The 26,390-nt window shown below is 40.4% G+C and overlaps 1 protein-coding gene across 1 annotated transcript in view; it reads right to left on the reverse strand.

Annotated features, from left to right (window-relative positions):
* The window catches only part of FCHSD2 (FCH and double SH3 domains 2), a 244,535-nt gene extending 218,500 nt beyond the window's left edge, over positions 1–26,035 (reverse strand). Inside the window, exons 1-2 of the mRNA XM_002693439.7 lie at positions 25,811–26,035; positions 23,965–24,062 (exon numbers count right to left, since the gene is read on the reverse strand). Coding sequence (XP_002693485.1) covers positions 23,965–24,062; positions 25,811–25,831 — 119 coding nt within the window. The 5' untranslated portion in view covers positions 25,832–26,035. The remainder of the gene's footprint in view (positions 1–23,964; positions 24,063–25,810) is intronic.
* Between the last annotated feature and the right edge of the window lie 355 nt (positions 26,036–26,390).

The following is a 26,390-nucleotide window of genomic DNA, read 5'->3' on the forward strand; positions in this document are numbered from 1 at the left end:
ATATTTCCTGGAATGCCTAAGGTCAGGAAGAAGATCTGAAATGTGTATTAGGCAACTCCTATAACACCAGTTCTCATCTTTATTTACAAATATGAATAATCTGTGATGCCTTTAAATACATATATGCCCAGATCTCTCCCCCAAATCAACCAACTGTGATTCTTAAGAGTATGTGTGTTAGTTGCTCAGTTGTGTCTGACTCTCTGCAATCCCGTGGACTGTGGCTCGCCAGGCCCCTCCATCCATGGGACCCTCCAGGCAAGAAAACTAGAGTGGGTCACCATTTCCTATTCCATCTTAAGAGTAGGGCCAATCATTTGTAACGTACACAGGTGATTCTTCCTTATACAATGCATTGTTAGCACCTATATCTGAATAACCTATGTTTAATTCAGAGAATTCAAAACTATTTCAAAGAAGGCAATGTCATCAAATTGTGATGGCAATATTCAAAAATCTGGAAAAACTCTATGATATTCCTCATCACATAACTATCTTTCCTCCTTTCCCTGCCCCCTACTTCCAAACACAAGAGCTGGGGAACATAACTTCTCAGAGTGATTAAATGCAGCCTAAAATAGAGCTGCTTTTTCTCTAGTTACATGTGTTGATCAACTGACATATTAATTGGGCATCTTTAAATTTCTTTGCCTTTAAGCTGTTGATGTACTTTGTCTCTTTATGTATAAATAAAGAGAACTAATGTCAAAATTAATTACCTGAAAACAGATAATTTTATCACAAAGAAATGGAAACCAAGCTTGTCATGAATAGGCCCTAAGGGGAAAAAAAAGGACTTCCTTGGTGGTCCAGTGGCTAAAACTCCAAGCTCCTAATGCAAGGGTCTGGGGTTCGATTCCTGGTTAGGGAACTAGAGCCCATATGCTGCAACCAAGATCCAGTGAAGCCTAATAAATAAGTTAAAAAAAAAAAATAGGCCCTAAGATGAGACAGTCACAAGAATTCTTCCAATGCATTTTATCATAACATCCTTTAAATAGCATCAGTTCAGTTCAGTAAAAGTTGCATGATAACAGATTACTATGTCCTCTCATTTTTCAAAATGTTGATCTCATGGCACATGTGCACACTCACACAAAAGACCTGAATGAAAGTATTAAAAAATCCCACCTAAAACTGCATTTTTAAGTTAGAAAAAAAAAGTTACTGTTCATTAAGATTTATCAATATTAACCAAGTTGCCAAATCATTTTGTCAGGAGATCCATAATCAAGTTCACCATTGAATACTATGACTCTAAATGTTTCCATTTATGATATATCGTGTTTAAGATCCAATTTAAGATGCCAAGTCTTCTTTGCCAGGAAACGAGTGGGAAACATTCATTAGTCAGATAATCTTTTATTGAAATGGAACACACATTCTTTTGAGATCATGGCAAAGAACAAATATCAAACAATTTAATTAAATGAAAATTTTTATTTCTAAAGGATGCAAATTAAAGCAAACAATCTCCTACTATTTGTCTTTAAATATCATTAGTGCAAGATATATCTTATTCCTCACACTTGAATTACACTGTACATTTAAAAGATAGTACATCATAAATTTTTCACAGCTTTCAGCCTGACAGTTACTCATAAAATTAAACAGTGACGTCTTTTTCCTCGCTTTCTCCTTCCTTAAAACAACACTGATATATAACATATAGGAGGTGTGAAGACTTAAATTTTAGTACATGTGCTAATATATCAAGACTAGACCAAATGTCAAAAGATGCTATATTAACAAAAAAGGCCATCGTCAAAGCCATTTTTTAAGCCTTAACAAAGTTTTACAATTTGCTACTATTATTCTTCTATATTTTTTATAAAGTATGAAATGAAACTTTGAAAATATGATTATTTTCCTAAAAGTAAATATACAACTATTCTTTCCTCAGGAAAGTATTTGTCCTCATGCATATAAAATGAAACAATGTAATTGGCTAATAAGCACCTATTTCCTAAATAAAAAGCATTTCAATACTTTCATAACATTAGCTTCAAACATTTAAATAGTAATCTTTTATTAAAGTGAATTTACTAATATAAAGTATCATGAGAATATACACATTTCTACCACCCAGTATGAGCTGATTCTAAGCTATTTGTGGAATATATTTTATTTTAGGTACATTGGCAGAAGGTTAAAAATAAACATCATTAGGTGGCCAGAAAAAATCTTGGTATATAGCAGGACTTTAGCTCTATTCAGAAATGGTATCCTTCACCCTGTGACCACAAAACATCCTGGTCTTAACTTATAAAACAACCCAAAAAAAGGGCATTTTTGACTATGGAAGTATTTCAAAATATAACCTAACCTAGATATCATTATTGGAAGAGCCAAGAGATCTTTAAAACTCCATTTTTTCACATAGTACTTCTATAATCCTGGATCAGAAAAACCATGAAATTCCACCCAGTGGACCTTCTTCCATCCTGTACTAATTAGCCAGACTGAAAGATTTGCAAGGCACTGAATCTTACACTTCTTCTTTGGTATCTATTCTAAGTAGTAACTCTTGAAACAAAGACACTCCCTCCCAAATATCTAGACAGGTAGGCACTAAAAATGCTGTGCCCCATTTATTTAAAATAATCCTGAAAGATGTCTGCCTTCTACTTTTAAGAGAACTGAGTACAACTATCAAAACTAGGGAAACCATGTTCCTATATTCACTGGATTTCTGCCCAAATCTAATAAAGACTGAGAAAATATCTACATAGGTGCTGTCACTGCTCGGAAACACTATGAAATTTCACTTGATTTCAAACAATATATACCAGTAATTTTCAATGAAACACAGAACTTAAATTTTAAAATCAGGCATACACACAGGTTCAAACCCAGATATTTCATCACTCAGTACTCTGATCTTGGGCAAGTCACTTAACCAATCTGACACTCAGTCTCCTTCTCTATAAACTGGGGGTGATGATGATGACAACAATGATGACAGAATTTATTGTTGCTGGGAGGCTCTGAGATATAACTAATGTACAATCTCACACACTAGTAAAGTAATGCTCAAAATTCTCCAAGCCAGGCTTCAGCAATACGTGAACCGTGAACTTCCTGATGTTCAAGCTGGTTTTAGAAAAGGCAGAGGAACCAGAGATCAAATTGCCAACATCCGCTGGATCACCAAAAAAACAAGACAGTTCCAGAAAAACATCTATTTCTGCTTTATTGACTATGCCAAAGCCTTTGACTGCGTGGATCACCACAAACTGTGGAAAATTCTGAAAGAGATGGGCATACCAGACCACCTGACCTGCCTCTTGAGAAATACGTATGCAGGTCAGGAAGCAACAGTTAGAACTGGACATGGAACAACACACTGGTTCCAAACTGGGAGAGGAGTACGTCAAGGCTATATATATATATTGTCACCCTGCTTACTTAACTTATATGCAGAGTACATCATGAGAAACGCTGTACTGGGGTGAGGCACAAGCTGGAATCAAGATTGCCGGGAGAAATATCAATAACCTCAGATACGCAGATGACACGGCCCTTATGGCAGAAAGTGAAGAACTCAAGAGCCTCTTGATGAAAGTGAAAAAGGAGAGTGAAAAAGTTGGCTTAAAGCTCAACATTCAGAAAACGAAGATCATGGCATCCGGTCCCATCACTTCATGGCAAATAGATGGGAAACAGTGGAAACAGTGGCTGTCTTTATTTTTGGGGGCTCCAAAATCACTGCAGATGGTGACTACAACCATGAAATTAAAAGACGCTTACTCCTTGGAAGGAAAGTTATGACCAACCTAGACAGCAGAGACACTACTTTGCCAACAAAGGTCTGTCTCGTCAAGGCTACGGTTTTTGCAGTAGTCATGTATGGATGTGAGAGTTGGACTATTAAGAAGGCTGAGCACAGAAGAATTGATGCTTTTGAACTGTGGTGTTGGAGAAGACTCTTGAGAGTCCCTTGGACAGCAAGGAGGTCCAACCAGTCCATCCTTAAGGGAATCAGTCCTGAATATTCATTGGAAGGACTGATGCTGAAGCGGAAACTCCAATACTTTGGCCACCTGATGCAAAGAGCTGACTCATTTGAGAAGACCCTGATGCTGGGAAAGATTGAAGGCAGGAGGAGAAGGGGACAACAGAGGATGAGATGGTTGGGTGGCATCACCAACTCAATGGAGATGAGTTTGAGTAGACTCCAGGAGTTGGTGATGGACAGGGAGGCCTGGTGTGCTGTGGTCCATGGCATCACGAAGAGTCAGACACAACTGAGTGACTAAACTGAACTGACAACAACTAGTGTTGACAAGAACATGGAGAAATTAGAAAAATATATCGTTGTAGGAATATAAAATGGTATAGTCCCTGTTTGGTAAACAGTCTGGAAGTTCCTTGAACATTTAGAGAAAAAAGGGACTTCCCTAACTGTCTAGTAGTTAAGACCCTGTGCTTCCACTGCAGGGGGAACAGGTTTGATCCCTGGTCAGAGAACTAAAATCCTGCATGCCATGCAGCCAAATAAATAAATAAAAATACAGACAGAATAAAAAAATATCACCAAGTAAGTCCACAAGTAGGTATATTTTCAAAAGAAATGAAAATAGGACTTCCCTCGTAGTCCAGTGATTAAGAATCTGCCTGCCAATTCAGGGGACACGGGTTCAACTCCTGGTCCAGGAAGATTTCACATGTAGTGTGGCAGGTTAAGCCTATGTTCCATAACTACTGAGCCTGCAGTACTGAAGTCCATGCACCTAAAGCCTGTGCTTTACAATAAGAGAGGCCCACAGTGAGAAGCCCACATACCACAACAAAGAGTAGCCATAACTCACCACAATTAGAGAAGACTCAGCACAGCCAAAAATAAACAAATTAAAAAATCAATCTATTCAAAGTGCCTTGCTGTTAAAAAAAAAAAAAAAAAAAAGTAAAGACACACGTATATGGGAAAAACATGTACATGAATGTTCCCAGAAAGCTTATTCATAATAGCCAAAAGTGAAACAACCCAAACATCCATCAACTAATGAATGGATAAATGAAATGTGGTATATCCTAGAAATAAAAGCAAAAATAAACAAAGGGGATCTAAACAAACTCACAAGCTTTTGCACAGCAAAGGAAATGTATTCAAAATGAAAGACCACCTACAGAATGGTGAGAAATATTTCCCAGAGAGAAAATATCTGCAAATGCTGTGACAAAAAAGGGTTTAATTTCTGAAATATACAAATAGATCAAACAGCTCAATATCAAAAAAGCAAAAAAATCAAAAATTGGGCAGAAGACTTAAACAGACATTTCTCCAAAGAAGACATACAGATGGCCAACAAGCATATGGAAAGATGCTCAACAATGTTGACTATTAGAGAAATACAAATCAAAACTACAATGAGGTATCACTTCACACTGGTCAGAATGGCTATCATCAAAAGCCTACAAATAATAATGCTGGAGAGGATGTGGAGAAAAGGGAACACTTCAGAGCACTTCAAACTGTTGGTGGAAATGTAAATTGATACAGCTGCTATGGAAAGCAGTATGGCGGTTCCACAAAAAACTAAAAGCAGAGCTACCATACGACCTGGCAATCCCACCTGCAAGCAAACATCCAGGGAAAACTCTTAATTTGAAAAGATACATGCACCTCAATGTTCACAGCAGCACTATTTACAGTACGTATGAAAACAACCTAAATGCCCATCAACAAATGAATGGATAAAGCAGATATGGCATATAAATAAAATGGAATATCTTTCAGTCATAAAAAAGAATGAAAAATGCCATTTGCAGCAGCATGGATGGACTTGAAGATTATTATACTAAGTAAAATCCGACAGAGAAAGGCAAATATCCTATGATATCACTTATATAAGAAATCTAAAAAATGATACAAATGAACTTATTTAAAAAACATAAACAGACGACACAGAAAACAGAGTTACCAAAGGGAAAAAAAGGGCTGAGAGCGATAAATTAGGAGTGTTAACAAGTACTCACTACTATATATAAAATAGATAAACGGGACTTCCCTGGTGGTCCAGTGGTTAAGAATCCACCCTGTAATGAAGGAGACCAGGGTTCAATCTCTGGTCAGGGAACTATGATCCCAAATGCTGCAGAGCAACTAAGCCCATGCACCACAACTACTGAGCCCAAAAGCTCTGGAGCCTGCTCAACACAACTAGAGAGCCTGTGTCCTGCAACTACTGAGCCCTCAAGCCACAACTAAAGAGTCCATGCACCACAACAAAAGATCACACATGGTGCAACAAAAACCCCACGTGCAGCCAGTAAAACTTGATGCAGCCAAATAAGTAAAATTATAAAAAATAAAGTAGATAAACAACAAGGTCCTACTATATAGCAAAGGGAACTATGTTCAACATCCTACGATGGAAAATGATCTGAAAAGACTACACACACACATACATATGTATATGTGTGTGTGTGTGTGTGTGTGTGTATATATATATATATATATAAAACTGAATCACTTTGCTATACAGTACAACATTGTAAAGCAACTACACTTCAATTTTAATAAAGTGTCAAGCCAGCAATCGCTACCCAGCAACTATACCCTCAAAATGACTATATGATGAAATTTTCACATAAAACAAAACTAAATTGTCACTAGCAGACCTGAACTTCAAGATACACTAAATGGAAATGCAATTTAAACCACAATGAGATATTACATTACACTTTGTATTAGACTGGTGCAAAAGTAATTGCAGTTTTACACTGCTGAACTTTGCCATTTGATATTGGAATACATTCTTAAATAAATGTGGTTATGTTATATATCATTTTAATGTGCATTTCTTGCTTTATGTCATTTGCTAATGAATTATTACTTGCTGTTTATTTTATATGCATTTTAGACTATGGAAATGATGTTAAACAAAAAGCAAATTTGAGTGATTTTCATATTCAAGTTCAAAATGGGTCATAAAACAACGGAGACAACGCACAACATCAATACATTTGGCCCAGGAACTGCTAACGAACATACAGTGCAGTGGTGGTTCAAGAAGTTTTGCAAAGGAAATGAGAGCCTTGAAGATGAGGAGAGTAGTGGCGGAGCACCAAAAGCTGACAACAATCAGCTGATTACTGATCACTGAAGCTGATCCTCTTATAGCTACACAAGAAGTTGCCCATGAACTTAATGTCGACCATTCTATGGTCATTTGGCATTGGAAGCAAATTGGAAAGATGAAAAAGCTAGATAAGTAGGTACCTCGTGAGCTAACTGCAGATAAAAAAAAAATCATTGTTTTGAAGTGTCATCTTCTCTTATTCTATGCAACAACAATGAACCATTTCTCAATCGGTGGTTATTTGTGACAAAAAGTGGATTTTTATGTGACAACCAGCTCAGTGAATGGACCGAGAAGAGGCTCCAAAGAACTTCCAAAAAAAAAAAAAGGTCATGGTCACTGGTGGTCTGCTGCCAGTCTGATCCACTACAGCTCTCTGAATCCTGGTGAAACCATTACATCGGAAAAGTATGCTCAGCAAATAGATGAGATGCACCGAAAACTGCAACGCCTGTAGCCGGCATTGGTCAACAGAAAGGGCCCCATTCTCCACAATGCCCGACTGCACGTGGCACAACCAACACTTAAGTTGAACAAACTGGGCTACGAAGTATTGCCTCATCTGCCACATTCACCTGACCTCTCTCCAACCGACTACCACTTCTTTAAGCATCTCAACAACTTTTTGCAAGCAAAATGCTTCCACAACCAGCAGGAGGCAGAAAATGCTTTCCAAGAGTTCACTGAATCCCAAGGCATGGATTTTTAAGCTACAGGCATAAATAGACTTATTTCTCGTTGGCAAAAATGTGTTGATTGTAATGGTTCCTATTTTGATTAATAAAGATATGTCTGCATCTAGTTATAATGATTTAAAATTCATGGTCCGAAACCACAATTACTTTTCACCAATCTAGTATTATTAACTCAAGATAAACAATGATAGATTAAAAACTCATGGTGTAACACCTAAAACCACCACCTGAAAAAAAGACAGGTATAGCTAAAATTGCAAGAGAAGAAAACGGAATACCAAAAATATTCACTTAGGTCAATAGAGCTGAGAAAACTAGTATATAACATACCTCTACAGTAAAACAGACGAAAAGAATTCCCCAACGAGAAAGTTGGCTAATAATGCAAAATACATTTTACCATAGAAACAATATGTTAAATGATGACTATGATATAAAACCTCTGAATAAAGTTAACTAAAATAAAATTTGAGCCTGGACATGATCTAATCACCCAATGTTTGCTTGTTTCAAGACAAAACAATTAAAAAACACAGAAAGAAAGGAACAGAGTAGTACACAAAGCCTGTTTCTCTCAACTCTGAATTATAACCTGCTTGAGATCAGTCGTTTTACAAACAGAAGTCTGTGAATCAAGTGTTCTTAATATTTGGCATATATTAGAAATAAACTGTAAAGTCTATTAATGATGAAAATAACTTCACTAAATACTAATTAAAGGCCAAAACTGAAAACATAAAATAAAAATAAAGAAAGCCACAAATGACATTTTATCATCAACTGGCTCCTCTGTCCATGGGATTCTCCAGGCAAGAATACTGGAGTGGGTTGTCATTTCCTTCTCTAGGGGATCTTCCCAACCCAGGGATCGAATCCGGGTCTCCTGCATTGCAGGCAGATGCTTTATCCTCTGAGCCACCAGGGAAGCCCCCAATATAAACTCTTACAGTTTATTATCTCTAACAGACATGCAATAAAATATTTACCAATACTGGACTTCCCTGGTGGTACAGTAGATAGAAATCCATCAGCCAAGACAAGGGACACAGGTTCAATCCCTGGCCTGGGAAGATTCCACATGCTGAGGAACTAGGCCCATGTGCCACAACTACTGAGCCTGAATGCTGCAAATACTGAAGCCCATGCACCCACAGCCTGTGCTCTGCAACAAGAGAAACCACCGCAATGAGAAGCTCGTGCCCTGCAATGAAGAGGAGCCCCCACTCGTCACAATTAGAGAAAGCCCAGGACTAGCAACGAAGATGCAGTGCAACCAAAAAAATAAATAAATAAATAAATGCTACATTGACACTTAATAGTAGAGCTTAAAAAAAATTTTGTTTTACCAATACTGAATCATTTAGTTTTAGTTTTAAGAGTATATAATATTTACATAGTTTCAAATTCAAAGTTACACAAAAAGGCATACAATAAAAAGTCTAAGGGACTTCCCTGATCGTCCAGACTTGGCCTCACAATGCAGGGGGCACTGGTTCAATCCCATCGGAGAACTAAGGTCCCACATGTTGTGGGGTATAGCCAAAAATATTTATTTTTAAAAGTCTCTGCCTCTCATCTCCTTCTCCAGCCACCAGTGGAGGGTAAACAACACTAAAATATAATCAAGGGGTATACATTCCCAGTTGTTTCCTGTAGGACCACAGATGTTCTAACACATTTCTTTAACACCAGAAATAACATTTTCTTTTTGAATTGGGATTACTCACAAAACAGAAAACAACCAGATGACAAGATACTCGCACATGAATGCCGAAAATGAAATCAAATGGAATGTAAAGTATAACCAAGACTACTATGAAGAAACAATAAAATGAAATAAAAATAACAGCTAATATTCTATTAAGTTAGTCCTGACCAACACAAGACAGGGAATCTGCAGCAATGGAACGAAGGAGATGGTTGCAAGTTTCTGTGCCTACTTCCCAAACTAGTCACTCAAGAGTCAACAGCACAAACCAGACTTACAAACTAACTCCTGCTTATGCATCAGATCATTCCTCAAGAATGATACCAACAAACAGCATCTGTGAGATTCAAACGGGCATTCAAAGAATTTACAAAGACAAACATCAACTGAGCACCACAGGCCTCCTCAGGTAAAAGGTTTCATACTTTATACATTCAAGACTGAATTGCCAATCCTCAATTATTAGGGTAAATTACTCAGCTAGGAGTAATTCAAGCTCATATTTGTCCTTCCCAGCTTTCAGTTTAGCCACTTTACTACTTATTAATGCTTTCACCTAAAAAGTAAAAGGACTTTAGCAAAAATGGTACTATCTGGAGGGTCCTTAGACCATGATTTCCCCAAATTATCAGAAGGCCCAAAGTGGCAAGATCATTAACCACTCCTGTGTTTTTAAGAGGAGACTCCTAAGAGGCTACTGGCTTACTGGCCCATTTTTTAAGGTAAATGCAAAAACCTGCTCCTGGCCTAAGTCAGTGAACTTCAAAGGAATCGAAAGGAGATACAAATGGTTTCTAAAGAATCTCTTATTCCTAATCTTCTTGGAACAACTGGAATTCTAGCTATATTTTTCATAATCTAACATCAACATATGTTTTACACTTTTATGGGAACTACTAGGAGTAAACTAGAAATGGGTCCCTGTGGCAAACAGGGCAATAAGTAACGTGGAAAAGCTGTATTAGTGCCACCAATATCTGTTTCTTACTGGCAATTACCACTTCTCCAAGAAGGTAATCACATTCCCAGCCTCCTCTGCAGCTAGGCTGCAAGGGCATATGAAGCAAACTCAAGCAACAAGATACAAGGGAAAGTCTTTTGGGAAAATTTCTGGTAGAAACTGTCTTCCCTCGTAAAAGGAAAGGAGGGAAGGTAAGGAGAGAAATTTTGCATAAGGAAAAATTGCACTTCCTCTTTTTCCACCTAATGTTGCATGAGATTAGCATCTTAGAATTGCATATGCCATCTGCAATCACAAGGGGAGTCATTATCAACACATAGAAAGATGGAAGGTACCTAGGACTGCTGAACTTGATGGAGGAAATTCTTCAGCATTACTGAACAGTTTATCCTTGAGGTTCATTACAGTTTTTAATTCACAGGTTAACTCTTTACAGGATGAGTAAGTCAAAGACCATGATTTCTGAACTGATGTTCTTAATTACTTAACAAAATTACATTCCACATGCATCTGTTGAGCATCTACTATGTTCCATGCACTAAGCAAGAAAGCTTTTATGTGAGCTACTTTAATTATCAAAATAACCCCCTAAGGTATTAAAAGTATCATTGATGATAAGAAACATGAGGCTCAGAGAAGTTTAAGTGACTTGTGCCCAAAGTCACATAATTAATAAAGATTAACAACTAGGATTCATATTCATGTTGTATATCTCTAAGCTAGGGCTCATTCTAGTAGCTGTGATCAGCTACCCTACCACTCAGATCACCTTTACAATCTCCATACTCACATAACTGTGGCTAAAAAGACCAAATCAAGGAAAATCGCACATAAAAATTCTTCAGCACTTCTGTTCTTAACCCAAGTGGTGGGTAACTTTCATTATTAGTCCTTAGTTTAATTCTACCTAACTCTGTTTAAAAAAAATTCTCCCTCTCATGATTTACTTCATCTTTAAATTCTAATTTGAAAGAATACTAGATTGAGAAACAATAATATTTGCTGAATGAACAAAAAAGACCAGGGTCCAGAACCTGACTTGCGACTTCCAATTTTCATTATCTAAAACTCCACTGATTACAAGTCACACTGTGTTACACTAAGAAAAAATGCTCCCATTTAAATTGATACAATGCTGTATCACAACTTTACTTATTAAAAGAGCTCTTTTAAACTTCATTAAAATTTTAGCATACATTGCTCCTGTGCATAATTTTTAAAAGGTAAAAGAAATAAATTGGTGAATAAATTGGTCACACTCAGGCTCAAATTCTTCTGAATCACTTTTTTAAATCAGTCATTACTGTTTTTCCACACAATATCATCTTCTGTGCCATGAAATCCCTGGGTGATCCAGCATTTGTATTCAAACCATATCTCTGAGATTTTCTTCCAAGCCTGCTGAAAACTACTCTGCAAGTTCTGTGCATGAAGAGACAACCACCACATCACAAACAAAAGCAACTATAAGATGGATCCAGATTTTAGAAATCTAAGAATGTAAAAATATATGCTTATGAGAATTAATAAAACACAATAAATATAGATAGCCAGTGGGAATCTGCTGTATGACTCAGGGAGCTCAAACTGGTGTTCTATTACAACCTAGAGAAGTGGGATGGGGTGGGACATTCAAGAGGGAAGGGACACATGTATACCTATGGCTGATTCATACTGATGTATGGCAGAAACCACAACACTGAAAAGAAACTATCCTCCAATTAAAAATAAATTAAAACTAAATTTAAAAAAAACACAATAACTTACTTTGTTATCTTGCATGTCCTGAAGCTACCAACGGTGAACATCTACCATACTTGGCGTTTTACCTATCTTGTTTAACTCTTTACAGAGCAGCAAAAAGTTAGGCATTAACCTTATTTTATATACACGAAATATGAAGCTCAGAGAACTTAGTAATTTGTCCTAGATGATCCAGCTAATAAGTGGCAGAGCTGGGTTTCAATCTCTGGTCTATCTTCAAAGTTCTTACTCTTTTTTACCACTGGAGTGGTTCTCAAAATTTAGAGCACATAAGAATCACCTCAGAGTGGGAAAAATACTGCATATATTTGCAAATCATATAGCTGATAAGATAAATGTATAAAGAACGTTTATGGGACTTCCCTGATGGCCCAGTGGCTAAGAATCTGCCTTCCAATGCAGGGAACATGGGTTCGATACCTGGTTGAGGAACTAAGATCCCACATGCCATGGGGCAACTAAGCCTTCATGCCATTACTAAAGAGCCCCCGTGCCACAACTAGAGAAGCACACATGACAATTAAGACCCAGCAGAGCCAAAAAAGGAACTCTTACAACTCAACAGGAAAAAGACAATCCAATTTAAAAATGGGCAAAGGATTTGAATAGACATTTCTCCAAAGTAGATATGCAAACAGCCAATAAGCACGCACAAAAGTGCTCAACATCATAAGCTATTAGGGAAATGCAAATCAAAGCCACAATATGATACCACTTCACACCTAATAAAGGCTTCCCAGGTGGTTCTGTGGTAAAGAATAGGCCTGCCAAGCAGGAGACTTGGGTTAGACTGATCCCTGGAGAAGGAAAGGCCAAACCACTCCAGTATTCTTGCCTGAAAACTTCCACGGACAGAGGAGCCTGACGGGCTATAGTTCATGGGGCCACAAAGAGTCAGACATAATTTAGCAACTAAGCAACAACAATCACGCCTACTAGAATGGCTATAATCAAAAGCCATTTTGATTTGATGTTTGTTATAATCAATAACAAACATTATAAATAACAAAAATGTATAGAAACTGGAACCTTCATACATTAGAGCTAGCAGGAATATAAAATGGTATAGCCACTTCAGAAAACAATTTCAAAACAATTTCAAAGTTCCTCAAAAAGTTTATACAGAGTTACCTCATGACTCAGCAATGACACGACTGAAGCAACATAGCGGCAGCATGACTCAGCAATTCCACTACTAGGTATATACCCAAGAGAAATGAAAACATAAGTCCACAGAAAAATTTGCTCAAAGGAACATTATTCATAATAGCAAAAAAGTCCATCAACTGATGAACAGATTAAAAGAATGCAATATATCCACACGATGGAATATTATCCTGCCATAAAAAAGGAATGAAGTACTGATGCCATAACATGGATGAACCTTGAAAATATTACGCTAAGTAAAAGCTGAAGACCATATGTTGTATGATTCCATTTATATAGATTTTACTTCCACAGAGAAAGAACGTAATTGCTTAAGGCTGGATAAGGTGATGGGAAGTGACTGCTAATAAGCACTTTCTTGAAAGGAGACCAAAAATGTTCTGAAGTATAATGATGGTTGTATAACCCTATGAATATACCCCCCCCCAAAAAAAAACTCACTCTGAATGGGTTAATTGTATGGCAAGTGAATTAGATCTCAATAAATCTGTTTTGTAAAAACCCTCTAGAGATTTCTCTGGACATCCAGAGGTTAAGACTCTGCCTTCCAGTGGAGGGGGCACAGGCTTGATCCCTGTTTGGGGAACTAAGGGCCCACATGCCTCGGGGTGTGGCTAAAAGTTAAAAACCAAACAACTGTCAGAAGAATTATCATAAATAATATTAGGTGACAGAAGACAATAAGCTTCAAAAACAATTCTGCAGAAGCCGGGAGGACCCCATGCCCGAAGGGTAGCGGCCAAGAGGAGTTACCCCACGTCCAAGGTCAGGGGCAGCAGCCACGAGGAGATACCCAGTGTCCGAGGTCAGGGGGGCTGACGAGAGGAGTTACCCCATGTTCGAGGTCAGGGGCGGCAACGAGAGGAGTTACCCTGCGTCCGAGGTCAGGGGCAGCGGCCGGGAGGAGATACCCCACGCCCCAAGCCTGAGGCCAGGGGTGACGGGCGGGAGGAGCTCCCCCACGACCGAGGCCAGGGGCGGTGGCCGGGAGGACCAACCCCACATCCAAGGGCCGTGGCTGCGCGGGTGCAGGAGGGCCTAGAGGAGCTATCCCACGTTGAAGGTCAGGAAGGGCTGCGGTGAGGAGATACCCCTCATCCAAGTAAGGAGCAATGGCTGCGCTTTGCTGGAGCAGCCGTGAAGAGATACCCCACGCCCAAGGTAAGAGAAACCCAAGTAAGACGGTAGGTGTTGCAAGAGGGCATCAGAGGGCAAACACACTGAAACCATACTCACAGAAAACTAGTCAATCTAATCACACTAGGACCACAGCCTTGTCTAACTCAATAAAACTAAGCCATGCCCGAGGGGCAACCCAAGACGGGTGGGTCATGGTGGAGAGATTTGACAGAATGTGGTCCACTGGAGAAGGGAATGGCAAACCACTTCAGTATTCTTGCCTTGAGAACCCCATGAACAGTATGAAAAGGCAAAATGATAGGATACTGAAAGAGGAACTCCCCAGGTCAGTAGGTGCCCAATATGCTACTGGAGATCAGTGGAGAAATAACTCCAGAAAGAATGAAGGGATGGAGCCAAAACAAAAAGAATACCCAGCTGTGGATGTGACTGGTGACAGGAGCAAGGTCTGATGCTGTAAAGAGCAATATTGCATAGGAACCTGGGATTTCACGTCCATGAATCAAGGCAAATTGGAAGTGGTCAAACAAGAGATGACAAGAGTGAATGTCGACATTCTAGGAATCAACGAACTGAAATGGACTGGAATGGGTGAATTTAACTCAGATGACCATTATATCTACTACTGTGGGCAGGAATCCCTCAGAAGAAATGGAGTGGCCATCATGGTCAACAAAAGAGTCCAAAATGCAGTACTTGGATGCAATCTCAAAAACGACAGAATGATCTCTGTTCATTTCCAAGGCAAACCATTCAATATCACAGTAATCCAAGTCTATGCCCCAAGCAGTAACGCTGAAGAAGCTGAAGTTGAACAGTTCTATGAAGACCCACAAGACCTTTTAGAACCAACACCCAAAAAAGATGTCCTTTTCATTATAGGGGACTGGAATGCAAAAGTAGGAAGTCAAGAAACACCTGGAGTAACAGGCAAATTTGGCCTTGAATACGGAATGAAGCAAGGCAAAGACTAATAGAGTTTTGCCAAGAAAATGCACTGCTCATAACAAACACCCTCTTCCAACAACACAAGAGAAGACTCTACACGTGGACATCACCAGATGGTCAACAATGAAATCAGATTGATTATATTCTTTGCAGCCAAAGATGGAGAAGCTCTATATGGTCAGCAAAAACAAGACCAGGAGCTGACTGTGGCTCAGACCATGAACTCCTTATTGCCAAATTCAGACTGAAATTGAAGAAAGTAGGGAAAACCACTAGACCATTCAGGTATGACCTAAATCAAATCCCTTATGATTATACAGTGGAAGTGAGAAATAGATTTAAGGGCCTAGATCTGATAGATAGAGTGCCTGATAAACTATGGAATGAGGTTCGTGACACTACAGGAGACAGGGATCAAGACCATTCCCATAGAAAAGAAATGCAAAAAAGCAAAATGGCTGTCTGGGGAGGCCTTACAAATAGCTGTGAAAAGAAGAGAAGTGAAAAGCAAAGGAGAAAAGGAAAGATATAAACATCTGAATGCAGAGTTCCAAAGAATAGCAAGAAGACATAAGAAAGCCTTCTTCAGTGATCAGTGCAAAGAAATAGAGGAAAACAACAGAATGGGAAAGACTAGGGATCTCTTCAAGAAAATCAGAGATACCAAAGGAACATTTCATGCAAAGATAGGCACAATAAAGGACAGAAATGGTATGGACCTAACAGAAGCAGAAGATATTAAGAAGAAATGGCAAGAATACACAGAAGAACTGTACAAAAAAGATCTTCACGACCCAGAAAATCACGATGGTGTGATCAATGACCTAGAGCCAGACATCCTGGAATGTGAAGTCAAGTGGGCCTTAGAAAGCATCACTACGAACAAAGCTAGTGGAGGTGATGGAATTCCAGCTGAGTTATTCCAAATCCTGAAAGATGATGCTGTGAAAGTGCTGCACTCAATATGCCAGCAAATTTGGAAAACTGAGCAATGGCCACAGGACTGGAAAAGGTCAGTTTTCATTCCAATCCCAAAGAAAGGCAATGCCAAAGAATGCTCAAACTACCGCACAATTGCACTCATCTCACATGCTAGTAAAGTCATGCTCAAAATTCTCCAAGCCAGGCTTCAGCAATATGTGAACCGTGAACTTCCTGATGTTCAAGCTGGTTTTAGAAAAGGCAGAGGAACCAGAGATCAAATTGCCAACATCCGCTGGATCATGGAAAAAGCAAGAGAGTTCCAGAAAAACATCTATTTCTGCTTTACTGACTATGCCAAAGCCTTTGACTGTGTGGATCACAATAAACTGTGGAAAATTCTGAAAGAGATGGGAATACCAGAACACCTGATCTGCCTCTTGAGAAATGTGTATGCAGGTCAGGAAGCAACAGTTAGAACTGGACATGGAACAACAGACTGGTTCCAAATAGGAAAAGGAGTACGTCAAGGCTGTATATTGTCACCCTGTTTATTTAACTTATATGCAGAGTACATCATGAGAAACGCTGGACTGGAAGAAACACAAACTGGAATCAAGATTGCCGGGAGAAATATCAATAACCTCAGATATGCAGATAACACCACCCTTATGGCAGAAAGTGAAGAGGAACTCAAAAGCCTCTTGATGAAAGTGAAAGTGGAGAGTGAAAAAGTTGGCTTAAAGCTCAACATTCAGAAAACAAAGATCATGGTATCCGGTTCCATCACTTCATGGGAAATAGATGGGGAAACGGTAGAATCAGTGGCTGACTTTATTTTTCTGGGCTCCAAAATCACTGCAGATGGTGACTGCAGCCATGAAATTAAAAGACGCTTACTCCTTGGAAGGAAAGTTATGACCAACCTAGATACAATATTCAAAAGCAGAGACATTACCTTGCCAACAAAGGTTCATCTAGTCAAGGATATGGTTTTTCCTGTGGTCATGTATGGATGTGAGAGTTGGACTGTGAAGAAAGCTGAGCACCGAAGAATTGATGCTTTTGAACTGTGGTGTTGGAGAAGACTCTTGAGAGTCCCTTGGACTGCAAGGAGATCCAACCAGTCCATTCTGAAGGAGATCAGTCCTGGGCGTTCTTTGGAAGGAATGATGCTAAAGCTGAAACTCCTGTACTTTGGCCACCTCATGCGAAGAGTTGACTCATTGGAAAAGACTCTGATGCTGGGAGGGATTGGGGGCAGGAGGAGAAGGGGACGACAGAGGATGAGATGGCTGGATGGCCTCACTGACTCGATGGACAGGAGTCTGAGTGAACTCAGGGAGTTGGTGATGGACAGGGAGGCCTGGCGTGCTGCGATTCATGGGGTCGCAAAGAGTCGGACCCGACTGAGCGACTGATTTGATCTGACCCTTCTTAACTTATATGCAGAGTACATCACGTGAAATGCCAGGCTGGATGAAACACAAGCTGGAATCAAGATTGCCAGGAGAAATATCAATAACCTGAGATATGCAGATAACACCACCCTTACGGCAAAAAGCGAAGAGGAACTAAAGAGTCTCTTGATGAAGGTGAAAGAGGAGAGTGAAAAAGCTGGCTTGAAACTCAACATTCAAAAAACTAAGATCATGGTATCTGGTCCCATCACTTCATGGCAAATAGATGGGGAAAAATTAGAAAACGATAGACTTTATCTTCTTGGGCTCCAAAATCACTGCAGACAGTAAGTGTAACCATGAAATTAAAAGATGCTCCCTCATTAGAAGGAAAGCTATAACAAACCTAGACAGTGTATTAAAAAGCAGACATTACTTTAATGACAAAGGTCCATCTAGTCAAAGTTATGGTTTTTCCAGTAGTCATGTACTAATGTGAGACTTGGACCATAAAGAAGGCTGATTGTCAAAGAGTTGATGCTTTTGAACTGTGGTGCTGGAGAAGACTCCTGGGAGTCCCTCGGACTGCAAGGAGATCAAACCAATCAACCCTAAATGAAATCAATTCTGAGTATTTATTGGGAGGACTGATTTTGAAGCTCCAATACTTTGGCCACGTGATGTAAAGAGCTAACTCATTAGAAAAGATCCTGATGCTGGGAAAGATTGAAGGCAGGAGGAGAAGGGGGAAAAGGATGAGATGGTTGGATAGCATCACCAACTCTATGGACATGAGTTTGAGCAAGCTCCAGAAGACAGTGAGGCACAGAGAAGCCTGGCATGCTGCAGTCCATGGAGTCCCAAAGAGTCGGAAACAAATGAGCATATGAACAACAAACAAGACCAGATTACTTCTGTGTGCTAAGCCAACTCAGCCGTATCCGACTCTGTACGACCCTATGGACTGTAGCCCGCCAGGCTCCTCTACCCATGGGATTCTCCAGGCAAGAATACTGGAGTGGGTTGCCATGCCCTCCTCCAGGGGATCCTCCTGACCCAGGGATCAAACCTGAGTCTCTTAGGTCTCCTGCACTGGCTGGTTCTTTACCGCTAGGAACCCTTGGGAAGCCAGATTACCTGTAAGTTTCCCTTTTATATATAAAGGTATCTGAGACAATGAAAAAAAAGTCTTAGAGCTCACATCAACAGACTTCAGAATCCAATCCCCAGTGACCCCCATGAACCAATAGTTTAGAGAAGGTAACATATAGCACAGCAATTCCTCACTTGAGGTCACTAGACCTGCAGATGTCTACAGTGAAAAGACAAGTGCTTCTTGAGCCAGTTTAAATTTTTCAGAACATCTGTAAGAAATCATACATACACTTAGCCCTCTCTGAGGTAAAGTTTACGTATCTTTGCCTTTGGTTGTACTCGTGTTACTAGCTTTAAAATACTGACTCAAAGCTGACTCACAGCTCAGTATATGAAAAATAAAAAGACCACAAATTATTTGTTAAATGTATTCTGATAGGCAAATGTTTCCAAATATGGGAGCCATTATGAGTTCCTTGGTTAAAAGCTTGGGAAATACAGATACGGGAAAGTAAACAAGTCTAGTAAAGTGAAAGTCACTCAGTCATGTCCAACTCTTTGTGACTCTGTGAACTATCCAGTCCATGGAATTCTCCAGGCCAGAATACTGGAGTGGGTAGAGTCCACCTCAATATGATTCACTTCCTCTCAACTGTGCCTTGGTTTCCATTTTCATCTATAAAATCAACAAATACCATAGTATCCACCTGACTCTAAAATTCTAAGATTTTTAAAATATTATATAACAACCTAAAAATGTCTGCTAAGAAGGCAGTTCTTTATATTCTGGGTCCCTTCAAAGAACTTTCTTTATTGACTGGAGTTAGCACGTCATTAGAATAAACAAGAAATACATTATATTAATAAACAACACATAGGCTGTAGGATTCAGAAACTTACTTATACATGGCCTTAGAAAGCAAAGAGAGAATAAACTAATAATAAACTAAAAAGAAAGTAAAGTGTGCTTGTCTACTGCTGACAGCAAAAGTCAACAGGAAACTCTTCAGTATAAAATCTCCCCAAAGCATGGAATGTCCCTGATTAACAACAAATGAGTTATCTTTCCTTCTCATACTTCACTCCCAATACACCAGCTTCCACATGCACCCCTAGAACAAATAAACTGAAGAAGGGGAGGAGAGCAATGGGAAAAAAACACAATACCATAATCGGCCTCCTTTCAAAATTCCACAAGGTGAGAGGGAGTGGGGAACTAGCCATGGTTGGTGGTAATAGTGGTTTAGTCACTAAGTTGTGTCTGACTCTCTATGACCCCATGGACTGTAGTCCACCAGGCTCCTCTATCCATGGGATTTCCCCAGGCAAGAATACTGGAGTGGGTTGTCATTTCCTTCTCCAGGGGATCTTCCACACCCAGGGATCAAACACGCAGACCCCCATCCCCTTTAGTAATCAATAAGTTTGTTTTTTAGGTCTGTGAATCTATTTCTGTTTTGTAAATAAGTTCATTTATATAATTTTTTAAGATCCATCTTCATAATTTTTGCTTTTTCCAGAATGTTGTATGCTAAGTCACTTCAGTCATGTCCGACTCTGTGCGACCCATAGACGGCAGCCCACCAGGCTGCCCCGTCCCTGGGATTCTCCAGGCAAGAACACTGGAGTGGGTTGCCATTTCCTTCTCCAATGCATGAAAGTGAAAAATGAAAGTGAAAGTGAAGTCGTGTCCAACTCTTAGTGACCCCATGGACTGCAGCCTACCAGGCTCCTCCATCCATGGGATTTTCCAGGCAAAAGTACTGGAGTGGGGTGCCATTGCCTTCTCCAAGGGAAGCTATAACCCAGAATAAAATTTTCCTATTTACAGTTTAATGTGTTGTGGACTTTTTTTTTTTTTTAACCTTTTTTAAAGTCACAAAAATTTTTTCTCTGTCTACTTCTTTATGTTAAAAATCAAAGTTATCTGAATTTGGGGAGAGTAAATTCATAGTAATTTAAACTGAGTATAACACTGGTGGGGGATGCATCAGTGAGAAGGAGAGCTATTTATGGGATTTTAGGGAGGAAGGTGGTGGTGAGAGCCTCAAAAAAGGAAAAGCAGGCAAGATCCTTTACAACAAAATACATATAAAAATCCAAGCTCAGAGATTTCTAATGAATTTTTAAAAGGTCATTCCACTTGCTAAGACAGACCAGAAAAGCCAGACCACCTTCTCCTCAAGCAATAATAGTTATGACTATTGAGAATAGACAATTTTAAACTTCCAATTCTGCATTACCATTAGGGAGAAAAAAGCAAATCAGAAATCTAAAGTTATGTTTTAGAAGGTAATATAGTATTCTGCTCACAACTATATAAGACTGAAGGGATTCATCTCATTTATTTAATACAAAGAAGAAAACACTCCTTTAAAATATAAAGAATCCCATTAATCCTTGGCGCACCAACATTCACTGTATTTACATATTATACATAAATACATAAATACTCTGGCTTCCTAGGTGGCTCAGTAGTAAAGAATTCTCCTGCCAATGCAGGAGACTCTGGTTCAATCCCTGGGTCAGGAAGATTCCCTGGAGGACATGGCAACCCACTCTAGTATTCTTACCGGGAAAATCCCATGGACAGAGGAACCTGGTGGGTTACAGTCCATGGGGGTCACAAAGAGCATGCACATACACAGATATACTCAACATCAAATAGCCAAAGTACAACTTAAAGTGCCTACATGAGTCAAATTAAAACACAAGCTCAATGACACCACCTATTGTTGTTAGTCACTAAGTTGTGTCCAACTCCTTTTCGACCCCATGGACTGTAGCCCATCAGGCTCCTCTATGCATGGGATTTCCCAGGCAAGAATACTGGAGTGGGTTGTCATTCCCTTCTCCAGGGGATCTTCCTGACCCAGGAACTGAACACGCTTCTCCTGCATTGACAAGCAGATTATTTACCACTGAACCACCCAAGAAGACCCAACACCACCTACAGCTCCCTGTAAATAGAGCTTATAAAATATATCACCTAAAAACTAATAAACTGCACTTAAATAATCCACTTAACAGTTACATCCACTTAACAATTCTGCCAGCTTAAACAAAAAGTACAAAGATACAAACCCGAGTAAGACTTAGCCTATGACTTCAAGGAATTCATATGATGGGGGAAGACAGAAGCATGTGCAAATCAAAATCATTTGAGATCACAGAGAAGAGCAAACTCACAAACTTAAATGGCAACCAGAATTTGCCAGATGAAAACCGGGAGGGTGCAAACAAAGGCATGAATGTAGAGAACACAATTAGATAACCAGAAGTCCTGAATGGCCAAGCCAGAGGATTAAGAAGGAAGGATAAATGGGCATGAAATGGTAGTAACTAAGCCAGGAAAACGGAGCTTGTAGCTTGCAACTGGGTTGCAAAGGGCTACATATGCTATATCAAAGTGTTTGGTCTTTATTCAGAAGACCACAGAGAACCTCATATGTAACAGTGATTAGAGAGTTAACTGATGACAATGTGGAAAACAGATTTAAACGGAGATTGGGAGAAGATTAGAAGATACGAGAACACTAAAGCAATAATTAGGATATTACCACAACAATGCAAGTGAAATGTAATTAAGTCAGGAATAATACAAACAACTAAACAGTAGCAGCGGGAGCAACAACCTACGCCAACTTGGCAGCAACTGTGTGTCCATCTAGTTGACCATAAGTCAAGGAAGAGGCAACAGGGGAAACAGAGAAAAGAATGCAAACAAGAAGTCTTTAGAATATAATCAAAAGGACAATGACTACTGACTATTCATACCCCACAGAGGAACTTTACTTACAAACTGAGTCTGCCTTCCTAAACTGCTAAAATATAAAATGCCTTAGTTCACTTAATAGTTGTTACAAACTTAATTTTAACCATATGAAAAATTTTGGGTATCTTGCACAGGAATTATTTAAGTCTAAAAACATCCCTGTGGACACAAGAAAAGCAAAGAAACAAATACAGAACTAAAATAGAGTAGTTTTCACCTGAAACTAACACAACATTGTTACTCACCTATACGCCAAAGTAAAAATAAAAGTTAAAAAAAAAAAGTACTTTCCAGTCAGAAAACAATGATCTTGGTTTATCCAAGTTTGGATGAGTCTAATTAATATGCCTTAGTTAGAAACCCTGAAAAGGTACGTAAATAGTAGAAATAGTCATAAACGCTACCTAAATTAAATATGGGAGGGGGAAAAAAAAGAACTATCAAATAAAAATCTTTGGGCTATGAACAATTCAGCTAACTGAACACATAAATATGACAACATATAGTTGGTATTTTTCATGAAATCAACATGAGGTTTTGTGCAGCACAGCAAAAAATCTGATGAGGCTTACAGACCCAATTTCAATTTAATAAGTACATTAATATAGGGAAATAAGAATGGCAGCTACTCTGTTTCAACATGCAAATCAACCTTTACAAAAATATGTTTGCTGAACTGTCAGTTTGTATTATAGAACTGCTAAAACAGTGGTGTTTCTTTCAATAAACTGAGTCATGATTACCTCTATAAAGAAAGTTACTGACTTTCCCAATGCTGGCAAGATGTCTTACCTTTTAAATTCAAAGTTAGCTGATTGTGGATACAGGTTAAGTTTAACAATAAAATCTGATAAACACATGTCCCACTAAATTTAATGTTCAAACTTACATTTGTCATGTTCTAATAATCACCTGAGGTTGACTGGCTCACCCCCAGATATTAATCATTAACCAGGTGTCAGTTTAAAATTCCATGTGAAATCGTTTAGGTCAATAAATGCAGAAAGGTCAGTTTAGTAGAAGGATTAAATAAGAATTTCCATTTCACTGTTTATATAATTTGATAAATTTGTAAGAACTTTTTTTTTTCATAAAAATAAGTGAAAGTTATAGGTTTCTCCACTGAAGGAAAAAAGTTTGTATTGTGTTAGTTCCAGTTAAAATTTCTAGCTGAGTTAAAGCTCTAACAGCCTTAAGGCAGGAAATCCAAAAGGAAATTCCATCATCAGTTCCTGGGGCTTGGTAACTCAAAGGTTCTTTGAAACAGAGATATAGAAGTTCTCCAACTATTTACTATAACCTTACCTCATATCTTCAAGCAAATCACATTCTGCTTGATGTTTGGCTTGAAGTTTTGTCATCTGTTCAACTTGAATGTTTTTCAGTTCCTGTGTAACTTTCACCTGAAATATACCATATATTTATAAGGGCTTACCGCAACTTTAAAAAATTATTTAAGGAAAATATGTAATACTTGTCAGAATATATAACTGTTACTTGCCTCTCCTCTGAGGACCACAATCCTGTTATTAGCCACCTAATTTTGTTTACTGCAGATACTTAATTTTAACAACTAGCCAAAATCACCTGAAGCAGAAGCTAAATGAAAGTACATGAGTATAAAAATTACAGATTAAAGAGGTGCAAAATAAACTGCCAGTCGTTTCATTTCATGTACAATACCTATCTAGGTCTTCTTAGAGCTTTAAAAGAGTCTGTCTTCTATTTCTTCCAAACAGGATTCAAATGTCTTAACCATAAGGAGAGGTGAGCAGAGCATAGATGGGAGAAGGGGATATAAGAATGCCTAATATCTAATGACTGAAATTTACACAATCATGAAATTATATGCATCCATCAACTACAAAAAGTATTTTATAATGGCTAGGAGAAGCACACTCGCAGGATGCCGCCCTTGCTGACAGCACATCAAATCACAATCTCTTGTTCACGAAGAAGAAAGCAAAAGTGACCTTCCAGCATAGGCAGTGCTTTTAAGCCACCCCAGCAAGCCGGTTCCCGTGGCATTTCCACTTCAAACAGCACAGTAAATGCAAATTGGCCAGTGCCTCACCCGCCAGGCCAGGATTCAGGTTACAGTGGGCCTGGAACCCTCGCCGCCACCGGAGCAGGGCTACCGGAGGGCTACGTGTGAAAAGAAAAAGACTCACTTGGAGAACCCGGTGAAAAACAGAAAAGAAGAGGGAGCAGACACGAGTGAGTTAGGCGTTCACCAAATGTTTGCCCACAAGGGGAGGACAGAACAGCCTCCTCCACCCAGCACCCTGAGTAGACAGTAACCATCTGCAAGATTGAAACGACAAGGACACAGCCTCGGTCCCTGGGGAAAAAAAAAAACTGGGGAAGAGGACACTGAAACAGTTCTGGAAGGGTTGAAGCTGCTGACAAGCCCGGAGCACTCGTCACTCCCACTCCAAGCCCAGATCGCGGCGAACACGCCACGCACCGCCAGGTTCTCGCTCTCCTGGGAAGAGAATCACCACCTTCCTCTCCCCCTTGTCGGAGGGGCGGGGCAGGAACCGGGAAGAGAAAGGCAGGACCGTTCAATGCTTAATTTGTTGTTTTCCCCTGGGGTGGGGTGGCTATTGCGACTTCTTTTCGGTCGCCCGGTGGGGAAAGCGGGCCAAATCTTAAGGCCAGGCTGGTAACAAATGTTCTGTAAATTGGCAAATGCGCGAGGGTGGCAACAAGCGAGAGGGGGGCTCAAACCTGGTGCAGACTAAACAATCACTCAAACACAAGGCTCTGCAAAGCTGCAAGGGCTCCCCCACCTCCCCTCGGTGCAGCCCCGGAGAAAGCACTTTGCAGAGAGTAGCACTGCCATGCGCGCTCGCTCACACACACACACACACACACACACGCACGCACACTCGAAACTCTTGTGAAATGTCTAGGGTTGGGGGGTGGTCTCCTGTGCGGTGGAGGGGACGAGCCACGGCCGCCCCTCCGCCGCGAAGGCACCAAACACGCGCGCCCCCCTCCAGGAACCGGCGGCAAGTGAGTGACAAGCCCGAGACGACGGCGGTCACGGCCCCCTGCGCAAAGGGGGAGGGGGCGCCGCGGTGCCCCAGCCGCGTTCCTTGTACGCATCCCCGCCCAAAACCTCAAAGACCCCCAGCTGCATCCTCACCTTCCTCGGCGGCGGCTGCATGATGCTGAAGGGACATCAATCCTCCTCCCACGGCAGCGTAAGTGAGGAGGGGAAAAGGAGGGTCGAGAGGAGAGGGCCGCCCCGGGAGCCGGCGTGTGCTTGTGTGTGTGTGTGTAAGGAGAGCCTGAGAACGAAGACTCGCCCGGGAAGCTGCAAGGCCGGCGGGTGGCAGGAGAACCCGGGTCGGAGGGTGAGTGTGAAGAGAAGGAGGAGGAGCCCCGGGAAGGCCTGGGCTCTGGCGGCCCGGGGGGTGTGTGAGGCAAGGAGGCGGAGACCGCGAGGGGGCGGGGGCCCGGCTGCGGGGGCGCAGGGTCTCCCAGCGCCTCTGGAGCAGCAACCCTGTCGTCTCGTCCCCTGCCCTCCGCGCCTCCCCACCCGCCACCGGCTCCGCAGTTCCTCACACGCGGCCCTCCCACCCCCACTAAGGCAGCCCGACCCTCTCTGCCGGGACCCGGGAGGTGGTAGGCGGCGCCGCGCTCTGTGCTTCGGTTCCTCCACTCAGGCCGCGGGAATTTCCGGCCCCAACGTGCGGCGCAGCGCCCCACTCCGGCGGCGGAGG

Source organism: Bos taurus, chromosome 15, assembly GCF_002263795.3.
Source record: "Bos taurus isolate L1 Dominette 01449 registration number 42190680 breed Hereford chromosome 15, ARS-UCD2.0, whole genome shotgun sequence".
NCBI classification, from domain to species: Eukaryota; Metazoa; Chordata; class Mammalia; order Artiodactyla; family Bovidae; genus Bos; species Bos taurus.